This window comes from Poecilia reticulata, linkage group LG14 (genome assembly GCF_000633615.1).
Source record: "Poecilia reticulata strain Guanapo linkage group LG14, Guppy_female_1.0+MT, whole genome shotgun sequence".
NCBI lineage: Eukaryota > Metazoa > Chordata > Actinopteri > Cyprinodontiformes > Poeciliidae > Poecilia > Poecilia reticulata.
In genome coordinates, this window is record NC_024344.1 from 4,096,390 (window position 1) to 4,119,643 (window position 23,254).

Consider the following 23,254-nt stretch of genomic DNA (forward strand, 5'->3'; position numbering starts at 1 on the left):
TGGGTAAAAGCCCGGCCAGCGTGCCCCACCTCCAGGCCTGGCTCCAGAGTGGGGCCCCGGTGACCCGCATCCGGGTGAGGGAACACTGTTTCAAATGGTGGTACTCATCATAAGGGGTCTTTGGGCTGCACTTAGTCTGGTTCCTCACCTAGGACCTGTCTGCATTGGGTGACCCAACCAGAGGCATGAAGCCCCTGACAGCTCCTAGGATCACTGGGACACTCAAACCCCTCCACCACGTTAAGGTGGCAGCCTATGGAAGGGATGTGTATGTGTGCATGTTTGTATATGTGTATGTGTATGTGTGCATGTTTGTATATGTGTATGTGTGCATGTTTGTATATGTGTATGTGTGCATGTGTGTATGCATTTATGTATGTATATGTGTGTATGTATATTAAGTAACTTATGTATTAATAAAGCACTTCTTGCAGTTTCTTAAACTCTTTTAGGCGGCAATTTACATTGACCAATTGACCTAACCTACATGTTTTAGGGGATGTGGGGGGAAACCAGAGCACCTGGAGAAAACCCACGCAGGCACAGGGAGAACATGCAAAGTCCACACAGCAAAGATGTGACACATCCTCTCTGTGCAGCTGCAGTGGAAGCCACTGCGTCTCTGTGCTGCCCACTTTTTTTTTCCATTTCAAATTCATCTTAAAGTTTGAATGGTTTATTTTAATTGGGTTAGGAAGGGATCTTTTTTTTTTAGTTGGTTAATGGGAGGAAAAAAACTAGTCTTTCTAAATTTCCTCATGACGGCGTGCCACATGGCGCGATGGTTAAAGCTAGATGTTCTTGATTTTAGTTCACTCTTTTCTTTCTTTTTTGATTTCTTCAAATGCATGAAGTTTTGCATTCTTTTCCAAACTGAAAGCTTTGGTTTTTTCCTTTTACCATCCTCCATGTTGTCCAAATTCTCCTGGTTGGATTCTGCAGCAAAGTCCATCATTTCTATGGATTCCAAATATGTGGGAAAACCTGATGAGGTTCCTTCTAAGGGATCCTCCGCAGAAGAAACCTCTTGATGTAAATCTTCATCATGGTCAGGTTGGCTCTCGTTCTCCTTCTCTTGAAAATCTGTGGACTCTTGTGGTGTTTCTTGTTCAAGATCTTCCTTCTCATCTCTCAGACAGGTGCCAATCTCTAGATAGTCATTTGCTCCTTCCAAATTAATATTTTTCTCACAACTTACTTGCTGAAATGTTTCTATTTCTTGTTTCAGTGCAGCAATATTGGTTTCATATCTACAATGCAGCACCTTGTATATATCTTTCATCTTCTCGAACTTAGTCTGCGCATCCCTTTCCTTCTCTTGCAGGAATTGCATCTCCTTTGCTGTATTTTCTTGGAAGGTGGCTTTCATGTTGTTTAGATGCACCATCTCCTCCATGTGCGCTTTTCTCTCCTGAATTATCTGTATCTGAAGCTTTTCCACCAGCTATTGAAGTGAAGAATTTTCACATTTTAAATCTTTTGTGACCGTGTTGAATTTCTGCTGCAGGGTCTGGAGCTCTTTTGACGCTGCTTTATATTTCAGCTCTTGTTTTTGCTCAAGAGAAGACAATTCAGATAGAGCAAAGTGACATCTCTTTGCTCTATCTGAATTGGCTTCTCTTTAACGCTCTAGCTCGTTCTCATATGTTTCCATTTGGGCTTTAAGACCAGAAACATCTCTTTTATACTTCTGATTGAGTTCTTGGTATGAATGTTTCACCTGGTCCAATTCTGCCTGTAAACTGTTTTCGCTGCTTTGCAGAAACGTGAGCTCTTTTGACATCTTTTGAAACATATCGTCCTTTTCAGCTCTTAGATTGTCAAGTACCAGTTGTAACTCACTAATCCTCACTTCACAAAACTTTTGCATCTCGGCCTCCTGCCTCACCAGAGCAACGTTGGATCTCTCCGACGCTTCATACTTGGAGCAAAGCTCCTCATGGGAAGTCTGGAGTTTGTCTTTACACTCTTGTCCCTTAGTGGGGTCGGGAGGGTTGCTGGTGCCAGTGGCGCAACTACACATTATTCAGGTGGATGCAAAAATGTAGATCACCCCCCTCCCCCTCCTCCCCCCAGGGAAGGAACGTCAGGGTGAAGGAGCGACGCTAAATATCTTAATTTGAGCAGGAAGGTCATTTGCCTTAACACAATTTGTTTGAATTGTTTCAGTGAGAGGCTGGACAATGTGGCTGAAAAACATATCACGATATAAGCGTTTCATATCAGATGATATTGATAATGATCGACTTGTTTTTTAGTTTTAAATATTTGAAATAATCCCAAACTTGTCTCCTGCTTTATCCACATTTTTCACTTCATTTTGTTGTTTATTTTTATGCGGCTATGAGACACAATGGGAAAAACCTCAAACTGCTGCTGTGGAAGTTACTCAACAGGTTGTTACTGGGTAACCAAAGAGTGAGGGAGTTAATTCCACTAAGTAATGACTATATCTGGTGTTTTCCCCAAGAACTTTTCAGACTAAAAATAAACCAATGACTAATCGTGTGTGTAGGTTTAAAAAAAGCACTTGTTTCCTTTGAGCAAATTATTCCAGTCAGCGTCTTTTATCAGCGTTTTTATCTGCATCACTGAAAAAACACAAAGTCTTACAAAGTATTTTTAGTCTAGTTTGTTGCGCAAATATCTTAGTTCACTCAAAATAAGACAAAACTAACTTAGGAATAACTTTTCACCAAGATGTAGGAGCTTGTTTTAAGTCAATAATTTCTTAATATTGATTAAAAAGTACTTGTTTCACTTATTACATGACGAAAGTGTTAAAGTGAATTTATCTGCCAATGTAACTAGTAATTTTTCATCAATAATAAGGAATTATTTACTTAAAACCAGCTATTAAATGTTGCTGAAAGGTTACTTGTAAGTTTGCTTTACTTATTTCAAGTGAAGATCTTTTGCACTAGAAACTAGACCAAAACACGTATTTTATCAGTGATGTTTGATTCCAGCCTTGTTTCCTTTGAGTAAATTATTCCAGTCAGCGTCTCTTTCTATCACTGTAAAAACACAAAATCTTACCAGGTATTTCTGTCTAGTTTCTAACACAAATATCTTAGCATACATGAAATAAGACAAAACTAACTTAGAAGTAACTTTTTAATAAGATGAGGGAACTATTTTAGGTCAAAAACTCCTTAATATTGATGAAAAAGTACTTGTTTTTTGGTAAATTGTTTCACTTATACATGGGGAAAATGTATTGTTATAAGTGAATTTATCCTCCAATGTAACTAGCGCTTTTAATCAATATTAAGGAATTATTAACTTAAAATAAGCTCCTATATCTTACTTGTATGTTTACATGAACTGAGATATTTGCTCTAGAAACCGGACCAAACACCACTTGGCAGGATTTTGTGTTTTTGCAGTGATGTTTGGCTCCAGCAGCAGTCAGGTGTCCTGCGTCAGGATTAGATGATTTCATTGTGTTTAAGCATCAGAGGCCACGCCCTCTCTGCTTTTCTGCTGCTTTGGTATGTCTCTGTGTCACGAGTTTGTGTAGCAATCGAAAAGAGGAAGAAAGCCCAGACCGGCTGCGTGAAGCCACAGCCTCCTGTAACGTCACATCATGTCATGTTAGCTCCTGTAACGACGCGCGGCGATCAGGTAGGACTGGTTCAGTCGCATTCTGACCGCCTTCCTCCCTCCTCCTGGCTTTAAAGACTTTGTTTTCCACCTGTTTGCAGCTCTTCCTCTCTCTGAGTCGTCATGGATTACTCCAAACCGTTCACGGAGCTCAACGAGCAACTGAGGCCTCGGCTGGCCACCAACGACCTGCTTCACTCCTCCCTGTGCAGGCTGGAGGAGAGGAAAGCCACATCATACACAACGACCGTCCTCCCGGCAGAACCAGAGCCACAGATGGACCCAGAGGATCTAGAAGATCTGATCTGCAGCAGCACCGACGAGGGGCTCTGCTCTGATCTGATACCTTTCATCAACTCCTGCTTCAACTCTGACCTGAACGTAAAAGACGAGGATGAGGCCAGCGACAGCCACAGCATCACTCAGTCCGAGGAGACGGACAGTCCAAGCGAGCTGCCGTCGGAGGAGGCGATGGACTCTTTAAAGGCCGGAGCCGGGACCGGACCGAGAGACAGCCCCTTCCAGAGGTTCTACGCCGACAAAACCTTACCGGACCTGATCAGCACTGGCAGGCCGCTCGGCAGGCGCAGGACGCTGACGCACGTCTCCGACACGGTGAGGCATCAAACTCACCACGGGTCCAAACTCATCTTCGTTTATAGCTTTAGTTTATTTTTTTGTGTGTATTTGAAATATGCTAATTTTCTTTTTATCAATCAATCAAGTTTATTTGTATATTTCAGCAACAAGGTGGTTCAAAGAAAAACACAAAATTACAAGGTTACAAAGAAAACACCATAAAGTCAACAGTTGATCAAACTTTATGTTTTATGTGAAAAGGGGGCAGGTACACTGTAAAAACACAAAAGCTTACCAAGTATTTCTGGTCTAGTTTCTAGTACAAATATTGTTATACTTGAAATAAGACAAAACTAACTTAGAAGTAACTTTTCAGCAAGAAATAGGATCTTGTTTAAGTCAATTATTTCTTAATATTGATGACAAAGTACTAGCTCCATTGGCAGATTATTTCACTTAAAATATCTTGTCATACATGAAATAATCTTCTATTATTAGCACTTTTTAATCATTATTAAGGAATAATTTGCTTAAAACAAGCTCTTGCATATTGCTGAAAAGTTACTTGTAAGTTATGTTTATCTCATGTTAACTGTACAAAGATACTTGCAGTAGAAACTAGACCAGAAATACTCAATATTTGATGTTTTGCAGTGTAGATACTGGAATAAACTCAGATTGACCTCTGACCTGCACCTCTTCAGTTAAGACTCAATGCATTTTTCTTAAGGCTCAGTAGTTGTTTGTTTTAATTAATCTTTTTATTTTATTCTACTATCTGATGTGTTTTTTTTTGCTTGTTTAATCTTATTTCACCCATAGTTATAAAAAATTATTAATATTGCAAAGGGATAGCTGGAGGCTACTTGCTGCTACAGACTTTAATATTTTTCAGGAGTTACACAAATATTTAGAAAGTAATAAAAGGTAAAACTCTGCAGTAAATATGATTTACTTTTGCATACAGGCAGGTTTCTAGAGATAAACATGTAAAAGAACATTTCTGTTGAAAAACAGTTTTGTCTTTTATAAATACATTTGTATATTGGTGTGTCTTTAGTGTATTATGGTACTAGTTCTTGTTAGTGTTTATGAGCTAGTAGTACTGCATTTTTCACCCATAGTTTCTCTCAGGCATCTAGATTAGCAGTTTCTGTTTGCACAGAGTTAAAATGTCATGAAGTTGTATTTTTTCCTCCTCTTAGGCAATAATGACCTGCCTGCCTTGCTAACATGCTTAAATTGAATCTTGATAGCTCAAAGAAGTCCGCAGGGAAGTGGAGCTGTCCCGCAGGAGGAGCATCAAGCTGAAGGCTCAGGTGGACAAACTGCAGGGAAGCACCGACGGACCCGGCTGGAGCCAGCACCGAGAGAGGGTGAGGCTCGTAGGCAGAGCCGGGACACGGCATACCTGTGCAAAGCTCTTTATAACGTCGGTTTGATCTTTATTGCAGGTCACAGACGAGGTCCTGTCGGTTCTAAGGCTGCTGCAGCCGCTGATACCATCAGAATCCGGCCGACCCGAGCCGCGAGGCGGGGAGAACCGCCTGGACTCTGCCCTGTCGGAGCTGAAGAATGTGGCTCGACAGCTGGCAATCAGCCATACCAAGCATGTAAGAGCCACACCCTGCCATGAAGTTGTTCACTCTCGATGTATTTATTCATTCTTCTTAAAGTTTCCCATCATTAGAGTCAGTTTTTAAGCAATACATGTGATATACCAACAATTATTGTCTTTTTGGAAGGGAAACTTGTAAGACTACGTTCACACAACTCCGATTTTTTTTTTTTTTTTTTGCGAAATCGTATTCAGGTTTTGGCTTGGCTGACCTACATATGCGGCTTGTGATCTCCCGAGTGAACATGCGCAGTAGAGAGCGCGATAACGTCACACATAGCGAGCGTGCTCAATGTTTTCACCAACCGCCATTAAAAAGAAGTTCTCGATGTTTGCGGAAGTAAACGTGTTTGCTAATGGTGGAGCATATTTTACGATTTTGAAGTTGAAGTACGTCCGAGCCAGCATATTAACAACTTAATCCTCATTATTGTCCGCCATGGTTGTTGTTTTTCTTGCGCGTAGCAGGCCGGATAGTGACGTTTTGTTGAGAATCAATGATGTTCAGATTCAGGTCTCATTAAGGAAAAAAAAAAACACATCTGATTTGGGTCACTTCAGGCTGCAGTGTGAATGTAACCTAATATAATCTTAAATCATTTGCAGCCAGATTTTCATCATTCAGCTCTATCCTTCTTTCTGTTAACTCAGTTCCCCTGTACCTGCTAGAGAAAAGCTTCCCTATGGGATGCTGCTGCTGCTATCATGTTTCACATTTGGGGGTGGTATGTTTAACCTTCGAAATGGGGTCCAACCGACCCCAGACACGTAAAACCTGTATCATTTTCCATAGACCTCTACGTTTGCCTCAGTCCTCGCACACACAAGGGTTTGGTTATAAAATACCACTTATATTTTCCTAAAAATTACTTTGTAGTTTACTGCTCTCCCTGTGCTATTGTGGGTTTGGTGCTCAGGATTAAGTTCATTGTTTATTTTTTGCCACACAAAGGGTTTTACATCAAGGTGAAAATATTTATTTTTGACCTGACAGAAGTTTGTGTTTCCAATTTGACAAAATGTGAAAAGGATGAACACTTTTGCTAGTTTCACCTGCATTCCTTTAGTTTCAGTTGATTTCAGTCAGCATGTCGCTCACAAGAGTGTTTTCTCAGCTCAATCCTGAGAAATGAATGAGCCGAGACAAAAGTGGAGACTTGTTTACACAGAAAACTGCTTTTTTGTATATTTTTTAAAACATCAGTGGTAGAACAAACAGAATAAAAAAACGGAGCTGAGAAAGAGATTTTGTGTATAAAAACATAACAACCATAAGACATCCTTGGCTCTTATTCCTTTAAACACGTGATTAAGATTCAAGTTATTTAAAGATGCTTTCACTTTTATAAAGATGAAGGATAACTGATTTGTTTTGGCAGGGCACCAAAATCGTCATATCCTCAAAATTTCCCCTGAAGCAGCTTCTGTCATTTGAAAGGCCTGCGTGATCTGGCATTGTTCACTGAAAAATGGATCGCTGAGATAAGGACTCCACCCAGGGGCTTAAGCTCAGCTATGTGGTCTAACAAGTTTACGCCTGAAAGTATCTGAGATTCTTGTTGCTCTGCGTCAATTATTAAAGAGAAAGTCATAAACTGGGTTATGATTTACTAGTGATGCAAGTTGTCGACAATCTAAAGTTGCTCTTATCAGTCAACTAACAAATAATTGATAAGCGGCCATTTTCTTAAAAACCAGAGTATTCTCTTTTAAGGCGAGATTTGATTGTCTTTCTATGACGTATTATTTAGGGACGTTGTACACAAAAACAAGGAAGAGTACATTTATGCCAAAAATCTCAGGAATGTTTTGGAAAAAACAAGAACATTGTCTGAGCTTCAAAAGTCAAACATTGGTGAGATAAAACAAAAATTTTGAGATTAGTGTCAGAAATCTTCTAGAATAAACATGGATATTTTCAAAGTCAAAAATCTTTGTCTTTTGAAACTCAGATATTTCCCTGTTTTTTCTAGAACATTTCTGAGCTTAATCTCAAAATTGTCGAGATTTATTTTGTAATTTTTACATTTTTGGAGCTCAGAAATTTCCTTGTTTGTTCTTGAACATTTTGGATTTTTTTGGGGGTGGAAATGTACTCTTTTTTTATTTATTTTTGTTACAATGATCCTTATACACTGTCACATCTTTCCATAACATAAAAGGCTATTTGATCCAAATAAAGTGTTACCATGTGATCTATGCATGTTATGTGTTTTTTGTTGTTGATGTTGAATGTGTGAACCGCAGGAGGAGTAGATGCAGGGAACTGCAACTAATCCAAATCAGAAACAAATAATTTAAACTGAACTGTGTTTATAATGCCTCTTATGGTTGATTCTCCGTTCAGGATTCAAAACCTGGAGTAAGTGGAGCAGAGGAGAGTGCTGTCCTGCAGCAGGCTCTGAGGGACAGAGACGAGGCCATAGAGAAGTGAGTTCCCACACAAACTGTCTCACTACTTTTTGTCGTTTTTCCACAAATCAAGACTTCAGGCAGAAAAGGGAAGCTGAAAGCCGTAAATCTATTCTAAGGAGTGATTCATTTCTTCTGTTTTTGCTGCACAGGAAGAAGGCAATGGAGGGCGAGGTGCTGCGGAGTAAGACAGAGATGATGATGCTGAACAACCAGCTGCTGGAGGCGGCACAGAAACGTCTGGAGCTGTCGCTGGAGCTGGAGGCCTGGAAGGTAAACCAGAGACGGGTTCAATGTTCGGCAGAAACAGAGGAAGGGTGTGTTCTTTGGGTAACCACAGAACTAATGTCAACAGAGAGTAAAACGTGAAACTCACCAAGAGAAACCTGGAAATGTTGAGCAGAAACAAAAAGTGACGCAGTAGATTTTAATAAAGGCCAGGTTAGGAGATAAATGACGCAGGCAGAAACTCCAATTAAAACCAATTTACACTGTAATGAGCATCTGAAGCATCTGAAGCTCCTTAACAGCAGCTGGTATTTGGCCTCAGGGTTTTGTTCACCCTGTTTGCACTGAGCTTCCTGCACCATGTGGTAAAAACACACAACACAGAGCTGGGTCCACAGCTTTAGAGATATTTTATGGACAGCTATTATATGAAATTAGTTATGGATTAAGTTTTAATTCCAAATAATGGTATAAAATAATTACAACAGGACATTTTAACAAGACACTGAGATGCATTTCCAACTGATGGGATAGTATGGAGCTAAATTGGGGCCATAAAGTTTGTTCAAATGGAAAAAAAAAATCTGAAACTGATAAAAAAACAAAAAATAAAAACATTGACTCTGTAAAGTAGCTTAACATTTTTTCAGTTTAAAATCTTTTTTTTCAGTGTCAAACTTTGAATTTCAAAGCTTTTTTTTAGTTTAATTTTTTAAATTTAGCTTAATTTTTTTTTCTTTTGAACTAACTTTATGGTTCCGATTTAGCTCTGTAGAGTAGCTGTTAAACCCTTTTAGATTTTGTCATGTTATAGCTCAAAACTTCTGTGTTTTTTGTGGGATAGATCAGCAGAGTAAAGTAGGACAACAAATCGTATTTATGGGAGACAACTATTTAAAAAAGGCTTATTAAATGTCAAGGACTAGATAGATTTGCTATCTACTTTCTGTAAATTCTCACCTTCTCTTTTTGCTCTTAGAGGCGTAAAACATTTACAGCTTCGTCCGTTTTTCTAATATCAGTGAGTCAATCTGCTGCATGACCAGTTTAACATTCATGCAGACAGAGTTTCATTGAGAAAAATTTCACCAACATGCTCCCAAAACAGTTTGAATAATTCATATTTAATCGTATAGGTGTGTAAATAATTTTCCCTTCAATTCTTTTTTTAATTTAACATGAGTAATATGAGAATCTTGTCACTAATAGATACATTTTTAATCATCTTTTTCATGGAAGTTTGAGAAGAATCAAGAATATGTTTAGTCATTGTTTTTCATGTAGGTGTGTCTAAGTACACCCAGTTTGTTATTCATTCACTAAAGAGCGCAGCATTATCATTTGTTATTGATTATTGCCTTTATACTCATGCACTGAAAAAATATTTAACATAAAAAACATTAAATGAGAAGATCGTCAATTTATATTTCACTTTCAAAACCAAGGTAGGCAAAAAAAGTGTTATTTTAAACGTTTAATAAAATGTACCCCTCATTCAAAAGTAATTATATCTGTATGGGATTATGATATTTAGAATTTAACATGGAAAATTTGAAAGCAAAGTGTTTTTCACTTTAATAAACACGCTACTGGATGTGATGTGGAATTCGATGTGTTTCGGTTCAGTCAAAAAAACATAAAAAGAGGCGACTATACTATCTGACAGATAGTAGAGCAGAGTTTAAGTTGGCTAACCAACAACCGTTGTTTTAGCTTAGCGGTCGCTAATCTACCACAGCGGTCACTTATTAATAATTGCAAAATATACATCAAGCCTAAAAACCTGAAACTGTAACGGACTGAAATGAATGTTTCAGTGTGTTTTTAGTGTTGAATCTAGATACTTAAAGCGCCGTTGTCGACAGTTGCTATGGCAATGAGTCTGCGCGTAACGTAACCGACACAGAAAGCGAGGAGAACAATGCGATTCTGATTTGTTCTTTAACGGTATTTTTGCGCTATTTTTAAATTACATTTTTATTTTTACCTTTGCTGTGGTGTACTGCACTGAATTAATAATACCAACATCTTCAGGTTTTATTTAGTTAATTGAATTGCTACGGATAGTGTAAAAAGAAAATTTCTGCCCTCCGGCGTTGTGCGCATGCGCGAAATTTCCGGCCCATGGAATCAACGTTTCATGGGCCGGAAGCAAACGACCTCTCTTGATACAAGCACATATATCATTGGCTCTTAACATTGTTTTCTCTCCCGGCTCTCCTCAGGAGGACTTCCAGCGGCTCCTCCAGCAGCAGGTGCTGAGCCAGCAGCTGGCAGAGCAGCAGGCCCAGAATAAATCTTCTCGCAAGGGCCTGCTGCGGAGAAACAAGCAGCCTCCCATCCAGCGGCCGGTCAACTTCCCGTTCACGTCACCTGCACCTCCCACCACCAACTCCAACCAGATCTTTGTGAACAAATCTGCCAGTTCTCCTCCTCTAACTCCCAGCATGCCTGCTTCTCCGCTCGCTGCTGCTTCCAGCGGCGGGACGCGCACCTGGCGGGACAAGCTGAAGAAGAGCAGGCCTCGCCTCGGGTATCAGGACGCAGCCGAGCAGGGGAAGGAGTGGGGCAGTGCAGACGATGGCTTCCAGGCGGTTTCACTCGACTGAAGCCGTCAAGACATTTAATAGACTGGATCTTAATAAAGACTCATGGATTAAAAGCATGCTGCTTATTCGTTTGACTGGTCAGGATGATGGGAGTCCAGTTCGACACCAGAAAGCCGGTCTCACATGAATCTGCTGAGCTTTTAGTTTTGCTGTGACTCAGGTTTGAAGAGGAGATGTTCACCAGGCCAGGAATAGAGAAATATTTAGTAAGTAGTTATATTTACTCGATCTTGCTCTAGTTGCATGTCGGGACTCTTGAATTGTTGTGAGCAGAAACCAAGTGAACTATTATGAGAAAAACAAGCACATATTTTTCTCCAGTCCCGTTTATCAAACAGTAAAGGAATATATTCACAACCTGTTACAACCAATTAGAAATGCTAACAACTTCTGATACCTTTCAGAGTTTTGGATGCACAATTAATCTAAATGAATTTTTTCCCCCCCCCCAACTCAAAATCACAAAATCAACAAACCATGTAGTAAACTACAATCTAAAGCATTCAGGATGTTTTTTTCAGCCTCTACTTACATTATTGATAATGTAAGTAGAGGCTGTGCTACGCCGTGTTGGTGTGTTTGTAAAAAAGGGTTTTGCTATTATGACCATTTTATGGTTTCTGAGTAAACAGAACTATTGTTCTTCTATTTTATTGACATGAACTTCAACAAATGAGTATTTTCTTAATAATGATGTAATTTTGATCAAAATTACAGAAATAATGAAAATCTTTCATACTTTGTGGTTCAAGCAATAAAAAGTGATATTTATTGCTTGTCAAGTCCTATGAAATGACCGATTGTGACCCGTGTTTTAAATAACTCAGAGCCACCTGGTGCTCAAATATAATTTTTATTAAAAGATCACATTTCAGTGAAGCAGACTATGAGCAGATTTAATAAATTATTGCTTATTGAAGCAAGTAAGTTGGAAATGAAAGATGAAAATCGGTTTTCATAAAACAGCTTCTTCTGACTTCATTTAAAAAAAGATGATGCTGAAAATTACCAAGTCTTCCCTCTGCAATAGCGTACACACTGAAGGGTGTTGTTGGCTTCAAGTATGGTGTGTTCACAGACCAGAAAATAATTGGATTCCTAAGAGTCTGACTTTTCTGTCAAACTGAAGAAAAAAAAAACAAAAACTAAATTTTAACCTCCAGATAATTTTGTCAAAACCAATAGTATTTAAAAAGATTTAAGCGGCTTGATAATTAATTTTCTGCTGGAAAACATGTTTTGCACTTTGGATCTGTTGCTAATCATGTGCAAAACATTACTGAATACTGCAACATGTAAAGAACCTAAAAGTACAGTTACAGGTTGGTGTAAATAAATACATTTTTACTGAAAAGCTCAACATTTTTACAGGTTTTAGACATTTTATTGTATAATATCTCCAGCAATTTATATATATTTATATATAATCCACTTCTATATGGATGTAGGGAACATTTAAAATTTATATATTTCCATTATTTAGAGTAAGTGCCTCCACTGTGGGAACATGTTGAACAAACAAAGATGTACACAGCACAGAAAGGTAACAGCTGAAAAGGCATGCGCATAGTGTCAGAGAATACAATCCTGACCAAAGCATTACAGTCTTCAAACAAACCCATGTTGGCAGACAGTTCTCCTTTTAAATATTTTTTTAAAACTACAAAATCTGCATTCAAATGTCCCCCCCTGACAATCTCTTAAATTGTGCCACAACACAAATCCATCCTGCGGGAGGAGGATTTAATCGTTGAGGTTTATAAAAATAATTTAAGTCAGTATAATTTAATTTAATCTGAGTTTTTTTTTTTTTAAAGTTTTTTTCTCTATTCAAACAAACAGAAAACACTGATTGTAGTAAACATTTAGTGCTTTAAGTGTTAATTCACACAGACCTGGCAACCCAGCTGCCAATCTAAAAGTCTACTGAACATCATTATAGAATCTTATTAAAGTTTTAAGAAGCAAACGACCTCTTGACAAAAGAGGCTCATACAAATGAATGAACAACACCCTGCTTATTCTCACATGTGGCAGTTTCACTACTGGAGCAAACTCATCGACGCCGAGGAAATTAAATCAAAACCACTGCGATTGGGAACCTACATACGTCGCTGCAGCATATATACTTTGTGATATACTCACTTAGCCTTGTGCCTTATTCATTAAGATAACTGGAATACACGGGCAGTAAACAGGGAAAACACTGACCAACTACAGAGACACAACAATGTCACCACGGCTCGTCGCCAGACACAAAGGAAAAATGAAGACCGAGTGTTTCGAGTCGCAGCCTGAGAGAATCAGGAAAGAGTTTGTGTTAACACTGCATTGAAAAAGTTTCAGCTTGAATCCAGTAGATAATAAATATGTTGGCATAAAAATATAACCAGCGCTCTCAGAGGGGTTGTTTTTATAACGAATTAACCGACCAGCATCGAACATTCTTAATAAACCACTATTACGAACCACAAAGTTACAGTACGGACCAGAGTTTGGTCCAAAACCTCCTCAGATACAGTTTTTATTTTACCGCAGTGCCGCTTTAACTCACGTCCGCAAACACAGAAAACACTTCCCTCACAAAACTGACATAAACACAGCGGCTCTCACAACTCTGCACAAAAACAACTTATTTTGAATTTTAATGCGACTTTTGTTTGATGTAATAAACAAATTGCGTACGCGAAGCACTTTTTGACTGAATTTCAACTTTTAGTTACAGTTACAGTAAAACTGGTGAACCTGAAGTCAAGTTCATTTCTATCCATTGGCCTAAAAAGGTTCCTATATGACGKTGATGTTCAGAGAAAAATCCACATTATATGAAAAGCATGGCTCTAGGAAGACAGTCTGAAGTAATCAGAAAAGTTTGCGATTCAAAAACATTTGATGCAAAGATAAAAGCCGAGCTTATAAGACAGAAATGAAGGACCAGTAGAGGCATCCGACAAAAACTGGGAGTTTTCTACGATTTACTGGGGAACAGCCTGTTTGAGTTAAAGATTAAAGTAAAATTAAAAAAAGAAAGAAAGAAAGGTGCATTTTATTAATAAAACTTTGGTTTAAAGAAATAAAAACWGAATTTCAGGGCTATAATTTCATAAGATCGGTTTGGCACAAAGCAATACTATATAGTGAAACATGGCAGTGGCAGCATCATGACATGGGGTTACTTCTCTTCATGTTAAAGAAATTCTGAACATCAGTGAGTTTTGGGCTGTGCAGGGACGATGTCGAATATGGTTAAGTCAAGACGWCGGGTTGTGAGTCTTTCTAACGMAGACTAAAAGCTGAAATGAAATCAAAAAGTGCTTCAATTTGTTTGAATATTTGGACTTYCTCTGTAACAGATGTTCATTTTCCACTAGAAATGAACAGGATTTGTGTCCCGATGATGTTTACAATGATTTATTACACTGCAAAAACACAATTTTACCAAGTATTTTTGGTCTAGTTTCTAGTGCAAAAGGACAAAACTARTTAAGAAGCAGCTTAGCGAGATATAGGAGCTTGTTTTAAGTCAATTATTTCATAACGAGGAAAAATGTTAAGGAATAATTTCACTTATAATGAGATGTTTTTCCCACAATCTGCAAGTCTAMGTAGTACTTTTTCATCAATATTTAAGAAATCTTTAGCTTAAAACAAGGTAAYTCAGTTAGTTTTGTCTTATTTCAAGAATAGAAACGAGACCAAACATAATTGATAAGATTTTGTGTTTTTGCAGTGCATCCTTTCACGGCTTTCTAAATAAGGTGTGTAAACTTTTGCGATCCACTGTTTAAGAACATAAAGACAGTACAGTGCAAATGACAGTTTCTTTGGATTAGTACATTACCTCCAAAAACAGCCCCATGATGTTAACAGGATCTATAAACATGTCAACTGAAACGTATCTACAAGCTGGATAATCTACGACCACTAATAAATTAAAATCCTCTACGCAGAACGACTAATGGCTTTAAAAATAAGAACTGACTGCTGCAAAAGAGAGCGGGTTTGGTCCTGTTATGGCGAATATTAGGATTGTTATCGTCGACTCCGCTCCACGCTCAGAGGCGCTGTAGAGAGTCCGCAGGCGCGGCCGGAGGCGGCTAAGACTGGAGGAAGGAGATGATGGAGCTGATGAAGTCCAGAGGCTTGTCAGCGTGAATCCAGTGGCTCGCGTCTGGGATGTACTGGATGTCGGCGCTGGGGAACAGCCTCTGGATCTCTGGGTAATCGTCGGAGCTGCGAACAGCAGCGGAAAGAAAAGCRCAAAGRTGGTCGTAAACAAGGAGCAATTAATTTGACTAACRACTTTAGTTTCAAAGTTAAAGTGTTACAGTTTGAAAACTACTAAAAGTTTMAATTATTAGTGCAAATAACCCGAAATTAAACTCATTTGTTTGTATCCCCTTTTTAGTGCTTATTGTTGCTATTTTGTTTTWTTTATATAATCTRTGGTTAATTTTATTGGTCTGATGCTTTTATTTTGATAGGACAACTTCTGCTGCATTTATTATTGAAGTTCTAACAGCGTTGATAGAATAATAATAATAGTGTTGATAGAATAATAATAACAGTGTTGTTATCAGCAGCCCCCTTGATAGAGGCACAAGATATTTTGTAAAATATTTATTTTCACAAAATAAATATGTATTTACTTTGTAAAACAAAAATACATATTTTTAATTTAAAATTAAAACTATGATTTCTTTTTTTTTTTACCTTTATGTTTCTTCTTAATTTCTAAGCAGATATAAAAGCAAAAAAATTATCCTGAATAAATTCGAATTATATCTATAATATTATTACATTTAGAAATGAGCTAAAATGACCAAAGTTTGTAAATGCAGAACAGATTTCTCTGCTCTGCAGATCTAAAGAAAACTTCTCTAATAACAAACCAGAGCAACATGCTAACAGCAAATTACTAAAGAATAAAATCAAAGGTCTATTATCCTCATTGGAAGATAAATGTTTCTGTGATGTTTCCTACCTGATATAAGCAGAACTGGCTCCGCCCAGAAACAGCGTTGGCCCATCGTAGACGGAGTCCAGTCTGGGGAAACTCATGATTTCCTCCAGGTGAGCTGCGATGGCCTCCAGGTTGACCCTCCAGGAGTAATGTCCGTTCTCCTCCACCAGGTTGGTCAGCAGGAACTGACGCACAGAGTGCTCCTGTGCAGAGACGAAGGGAGGAAATTACATTTTGTTATTAGAGGGGACAGAGTGCAACACAAAGTTTTAACYAAAGATTAAACTGAGTTTGTCCAGTTTTATCACCCAAATCAGCTTTCATTCTTTCTTAAACTTGGATAAATACAGCGAGCGTTTTAAAAGAAAGTGACCCAAATCCTGTTCTAATTTCTGAAAATACATTTATTCAGTTGAGACCAAAAGAAGCTGAAAAGTAGATCTCTTTCTATCAAGACAGAAAAATCTACTACGGTGTACTGTAAGGAAAAAGAAGTGGTAAATTTCTGCCAAAAACCTGAAGTTTTGAGAGTAATCTMAAACATTTTCTAGAAAAAACAAGGACACTATTTACTGGGAACAAAAAAAATTTGATTTTTAGATTAGTGTCAGAAATTTTCTACAAAAAAAAAAAAACACTAGAAAATGTCTGAATTTCAAACGTCAAACATTTTATTTTAAATTTTTTAAAAGAAAATTTCCAAATTTTCTAACAAAATTAAAATATTAATCACAAAATGTCTGTGTTATTGGCAGGAAAAAAAGTAAATTAAAAAAGTGCTAAATTTCTGCCAAAAAACTAAAATTTTGAGAGTATTCTCAGGAACTTTCAAGAAAACACAAAATCAGTTTAATACATTTCCTCATAAAAATCGATTTATTGTAGTCTCTCTCACAAGTTAAACATTCTTTAANAAACATTTTCTAGAAAAAACAAGGACACTATTTACTGGGAACAAAAAAAATTTGATTTTTAGATTAGTGTCAGAAATTTTCTACAAAAAAAAAAAAAACACTAGAAAATGTCTGAATTTCAAACGTCAAACATTTTATTTTAAATTTTTTAAAAGAAAATTTCCAAATTTTCTAACAAAATTAAAATATTAATCACAAAATGTCTGTGTTATTGGCAGGAAAAAAAGTAAATTAAAAAAGTGCTAAATTTCTGCCAAAAAACTAAAATTTTGAGAGTATTCTCAGGAACTTTCAAGAAAACACAAAATCAGTTTAATACATTTCCTCATAAAAATCGATTTATTGTAGTCTCTCTCACAAGTTAAACATTCTTTAAATATCTTGTTTGCACTAAATGAAAATGAATAAATATTAACTGCACTGCATAAAATAAGTAATTTAAAGAACGGCGACAGTATGGTTGTCACTTCACTACACGTCTAAAAAAAGGAGATTTTTCCTCAATAATAAAATACTCAAGTTCATCAAACTAACACAAAACCAAAACAAGGTTTTAAAAAAARSMAMYKGRMYTYMRKTYYTKKWAWTWARKTKKTYYKWTTTTWAAMCYTTTTKRWTTTTTCCCTCATCGGTGTGAAACTTACCTGCGACTCGTTTAACCTGCCTGACTCTCCCTCTCTCTCTGCTTCCAGCTCTGATCTCTGTTCGTTTGCCTAACAACAGCATGACGAAACAACTTCTTTAAAACTTCAGCCATTTAGAATACGGTGTTAACTTCCCTTTCAAAATACAAAATTCTTCTTACATACTTGCCCTTTTCCTGCACTGAAAAATGATCAGATGTTATTTATTTCTGCTGCATTTGCTGTCATGACTGGCTAATAAAAAACACAAACACACTGCATGTTACAGGGCCAGCAGGAGAGAAGAAGCATGTGTTACTTCAATTGAAGTTATTAGAGCTARCAGTATTAAATTAACTGTATTAGTTAGTTTAAAAGGGGAGTATTAAGTAAAATCAATGTTAAAACGTTGGGTAAGACTTAATTTGAAGGGGTGTGAATGAGACTGACATGAAGTGTCATTAGGTAAGGGGGGTAGGGTTGCATTATTTGGTAAATAAAGATATTTTAATGCAAAGTTTCATTAACACTTCTATTAAAATTCAATTAAAAGTGTCATTATTTCCCAGATGACACTTCATAAACTGTCATGAAGAGCCCTTCATGTCAGCATCATGTCAGTTTTATGCACACAACTTCAAATAAAGTGTTACCAAATGTGTAAACCTCAAAAATTTTACAAAATAAATAAACTAACTAACACAGTCATATTAAATAAATTAGAATATAACAAAGTGCAAGCATAAACACTCTTATGAATGAAACAATAAGTCGGGTGAAGGAACAAATCTACACTTTTTCCAGGATTTTGGCCTGTGGGATGAACTTCATGTTCAATACTGAACGGTGTTGGAGTGAAGTGAAGACGCGGCGGTTCGAACCTTCACTAAGCGCCGCAGCTGATCCTCAGCCATCCGCCTGGCGGTGGAGCGAGGGATGTCGGTGGAGATCTTCATCTCCTGCATGGCCTGGATGTAGTAGCGGAAGTTGGTGCGCGTGGTGGTCTGGGCCGGGCTGATGTCCACCACCACCAGCCGCTCCACCAAACTGGGCTGCAAGCAACAACAAAGAGACGCTGAGACTGGCAGCTGCAGACAAGCCGCCGAAATAAACCTGATCATTTCCGTTCTGATGATTCCTTTTAGACATTATAATCCATTTTATTTGTGGTTTAGGTTGTGTCTTTAATTTATTGTCATGTTTTATTTTAACGTGAATTGTTTGTTACAAAATTCTAATTTATTGGTTTTTCAAAAGGCAAACTTGAATTATTTTTAAGTTAACAATATATATATCAATATATCAATATAATACCTTAAAACTGTCTCAAAACAACAATATTATCGTTTATCGCAAAAATTACTGGGACAAAATTTGTTGTGACAGGCCTGGCTGTGAAGAAAAACAAGAATCTCAGCTTTGAAGGACTTGATTAGAAGTTTAAAATAAGTTTAAGGAAGTTAGGACTGATTAGCATAGAGAATAAATAAGTTAATAAGCAAATGAGTAAAGTAAATGTAATTAAGTGAGAAAGTCAGTAACGTAGGTTAAGTAAGGAATGTAAYTAACTTCATCTATAACTTTTAATAAATTGAACTAGACAGTCTTTACAATATAAAACACTTTAAAACAACTAAGGTCCAAATAAAAAGATGAAGATTAAAAGTGATACCAGAATCCTCTCTAACACAGATGTCAAACTGAAGGCCCGGGGGCCAWATATGGCCCACCATGAAGTCTRTGTGGCCCAGACAGACATGTAGACAGAACTTTGAAAATAACCACAGTATGCTAAAATAATATTGTATCAATTAAATGAAAGCAGTTTTCAATGGAAGAGAATTTGGGCCACAGGAAATAATGATCTGAATTTCTTCTCAGAATGTTATTCTGACTTTAGTCTTTTAAGATAAAAAGTCAGAATTCTGAGAAAAATTCAGTCAAAATCCTTAAAATTCTGACCTTTGACCTCACAAGACTMAAGCCAGAATTCTTGTATTTTTCCATGGCCATAATCTTTTTCTGTTGTTTTTTCATGTATTCTGCCAAATTACATCAATGTTTGGTTTTATTTAACTTTAAGAAGGACTCATCGAGTGCAGAGTCAGATATTTATTCATATTTTAGAGGTTTATTAAAAGCTTTGAAGGACGTTCATAATCTTGATATGGCCCAAAATAAAAATGAGTTGGACATTCCTGCCTTATGAGCTCATTTATAAGCTAAAACTGTTCACTGTTAGCAGATGTGATTCTGATAGGAGACGCCTAATGAATCCAAAAGAAACAAGATACCAGATAATTCAAGTGTTGTAACCCAAATKAAACATTAAATTTMATTTAKGTGTGAACTTTGCTGTGTCATTATCTCATGTTAAAAATGAGCCAGTGCCTGAATCCTCCCTGACCTAAAAGGTCGGTGTAGATGGCAGCGTCGCCTCGTCACACGCTGACATTTAGGGATCGCCCACCTGTGTCAGAGCGGTTGTCATGGCGGTCTTCCCGCCCATGCTGTGGCCGATCAGGACGCACTTCTCGATGTGCAGCTGGTTGAGGAGATGTTTCAAATCGGCGGCCATCGCTTCATAGGTCAGCTCCGGGGTGTGGGGGCTGTTACCGTGGTTACGGGCATCTACAGTCAACACCTGACTGGACAAAGRACAGGTAAGACACTTGGAATGGGGGAAAAGGAGGCAACAGAGCGAATTTTCTCAGCCCGGGAAGCCCTGACGTCACCAACAAAAGAGGTGTTGTGACAAACGTRTTCAAGTTGAGCCAAGCAGGTGTCATTTATCAGCCGAGAGGCGGCATCAAATGACTGCCGCCAGCACAAGTCCAATTTCTCTGAAAAGAGCTATTGACGAATGGCTGCGGACTAAAGCGAGCGCACAATGACGAACTGTTCCAGACGTAACCACAGACGGGTGTGAAGTCTTCATCAATGCGTTACCTTTCGGCCTGTGCGCTGCACCAAGGACTTGGCGATGGAGTGGAAGTTGGATTTACTGCCGAAGAGGCCGTGGAGGAACACCAGGGGAGTGCTCTCTCCCTTACCGTCGAACACGTCATAAGTCAAGCTGACAGGACTGAGGGGGAGAAAAACACATTCAAGTTGAGGAGGGTTGATAAATGATYAGTAGTCACAGATTCTGATGACAAAAACAATCTGAGTATCTTTGTTTTCTAGCCTGATGAGGAGAATGTGCCATTTAAACAGAGCGCCACAAGATGTTACGCAATACTATTTTCCAATCCATAGATAATCTTTGAGTAAATTACTTTGCTTCCATCTGCTGGTGCAGCACAGATATTCACATCAATAGCCTTTATTGCTAAATTTACTGTTGTGACAATCAAATATCACAAGATCAGATAATTTCTACGTGAGTAGCAAATTTATTTTAAAAATTAAGGAAGTTATTACGACCTCAGCCTAATTTTCTTTTTAAAATATAGATAGAATTCATGCTTTTGTCATACAATCAGTAATTATCTATCTATCTATCTATCTATCTATCTATCTATCTATCTATCTGACACCGTATTATTTTTACTCAGTGTTGCTCAGAATCTCCCAGCATGTCTAACAGAAACCCTGCTGTTACTTAAAACAAATATCTGCAAGAATGCAACTTTTAAAAAAAAGTCAGTGCTGATTTTTTTTTTTTTTTGTTCTAGTCAATGCTTAAAAAGGAACTATTCATATGTAATATTTAACCTTAGGAATTAGCTTGGTCAAATTTTATTTCTACAACTAAGAGATAATTGATAAACGTATAATATGAAAATCACACAGATCATCCACAGGCCAAAACATGCAGATATAGCATATATCCTTATCATCTTAAAATGTATTCAAAAACTTTTAGACAAACGAACAAAATATAGATTAGGATTTGTAACCGATTTCTAAGGTACAAATTCTACGAATATGGAGAATATAAATATAATCTTTATTTAAAATAGGTATTTGAAATCCTGTAATGTAGCTGAGATGCTAACTTGGTGTTCATGTACATTAGCATTTAGATTTCAGGACATATTTTCAGGAATTCAGATTTAATTTAGTTTTACCACTAGCTTTAGATTTGAAGCTGCTATATAAAATAACGATTCTGGTTAAATTTGCTAAAATGTATGAATGATATTTAAAACTGTTAATGCTTTAAAGACATCACAAGGTGACAGACGGTAGTGGTTAAATAATGGAGTGGTTTAAATCAACATCAACGCCAACATCGCGCCATAATTTCCACTCAGAACCACGACGGTACCCGAACCCAGCCCGGGCTGGTGGAGGACACCTGTTAGCCGGGAAGCTAGCGGGGATACCTGGATGAGCTGGCTGTCCGGACCGGGGCAGCCGCATCCACCTGTCCGGCGAACAAACGGCAAGACGGCCGGATGCTCAGCAGTCCTCTGTGAACCAGGCGACACAAAGCAATCATGGCAGCATAGGTTCGGTTACTGAACGGTCCACAAACAACATGTGCCTTTGAGAGCGGCCGCAGTGACAGCACAGAGCCGGGGAAAGAACATTCAGAGCGGCCCCGGAGGTCGACACCAGTGAGAACCCCCCCAGTCCGTCAACAGCTGACGGTGCGTGATGACGTAAGAGGAGGGGCACGTTTTACCCTGGGTACAGTCTGTCAGGCACGGAGTCTGTTCCATTGAGATATACGTCGATGGTTCCTTCAGTTCAAATTCAGTTCGATTAAATTTAAAAATACTTTATTGACCCACTAAGGCAGATTAAATGTTGTTGTAAGTCATATTATTTGTCAAACTTCTTTAAAGTATTGTTGTAGAGGTTGATAGCTGTGAACAGGCAGGAGCTCCAGTAGCAGTCTGTATCGAAATTGAAGATACAGACTGCGGACAGTGTTTTATGATGAAAGTCTCGTGAAGAGAGAGCTCTGGGTAGTTGATTTTATGTAAAATCAGTCTGTTGTCCAGATGAAGACGGAGGTATTTATATACTGCAAAAAAAAAAAAAAAAAAAAAGCTTACCAAGTATTTTTATTCTTTTTAGTGCAAATATGTTAGTACAATTGAAAGAAGGAAAAAGTAACTTAATTACAAGTAACTTTTCTGCTGTGCCTGTGTGTTTCTCCAAAACCAGAAATTTACCTCCAAATCCCAAGTACCCAGATGTGTATTGTGATCTATGGAAAACCTATTTACAAACTGTTAAAACGCTGGTTTAATCAGCAGCTTGGACTCTCATCTTTGCTTTTGTCATTAGCTCAGTAATTGTTGTTGTTAATTATAATCAGATTTTATATAGTAATCAGATTTTATGTATATTACATTTAGAAGTCGTCTTTCTATTAAGATTTTTTTTATATATAAATACATGTGAAATTAAATATAGTGAAATTATGCTCGGAAAGGTGGGAATTCGTACCTTTGAAACGGAAAATGTCGATGAATCGTAGTTATGATTTGAATTGGTAATCTTAAATTGAATTTATGTCATATTAAGAAGTATTCAATTTTCAAAATATTTAAAAACTGCTTGGTTTTTCTGACATTAGTTTACCATGGAGCTCGTTGGCGTACTTAAACCACTAGGCGTCGCTATAGTTTTATATGAATCTGCTGCACCAGAGCCAGCGCTTCACTGCAAGAAGACAAAGATTAAAATACAATTTTCACCTATTTTTCTGTAGATTCAGATTCATTTAATTCATCTGTGAAGCG

The 23,254-nt window shown here is 37.6% G+C and overlaps 3 protein-coding genes across 3 annotated transcripts; 1 reads left to right on the forward strand and 2 right to left on the reverse strand.

The window, feature by feature from the left end:
* Nucleotides 1-417: 417 nt before the first annotated feature.
* LOC108166870 (protein Hook homolog 1-like) lies at nt 418-2,016 on the reverse strand. Its single transcript, XM_017308551.1, is given in 1 exon segment — nt 418-2,016. A coding segment is annotated over 1 exon segment (1,194 nt). The 5' UTR covers nt 1,871-2,016; the 3' UTR covers nt 418-676.
* Nucleotides 2,017-3,325: 1,309 nt separating this feature from the next.
* bicdl2l (bicaudal-D-related protein 2-like) lies at nt 3,326-11,823 on the forward strand. Its single transcript, XM_017308668.1, has 7 exons — nt 3,326-3,627; nt 3,708-4,221; nt 5,442-5,561; nt 5,640-5,798; nt 8,151-8,233; nt 8,368-8,488; nt 10,669-11,823. The coding sequence occupies exons 2-7, from the start codon at nt 3,730-3,732 to the stop codon at nt 11,050-11,052; spliced, it is 1,359 nt and encodes a 452-aa protein (XP_017164157.1). The 5' UTR covers nt 3,326-3,627; nt 3,708-3,729; the 3' UTR covers nt 11,053-11,823.
* A 598-nt stretch (nt 11,824-12,421) lies between these two features.
* On the reverse strand, nt 12,422-22,222 carry abhd11 (abhydrolase domain containing 11). Its single transcript, XM_008427408.2, is given in 7 exon segments — nt 12,422-15,285; nt 16,037-16,218; nt 18,434-18,604; nt 20,023-20,196; nt 20,502-20,637; nt 21,884-22,123; nt 22,125-22,222. Coding segments are annotated over 7 exon segments (1,137 nt in total). The 3' UTR covers nt 12,422-15,149.
* Between the last annotated feature and the right edge of the window lie 1,032 nt (nt 22,223-23,254).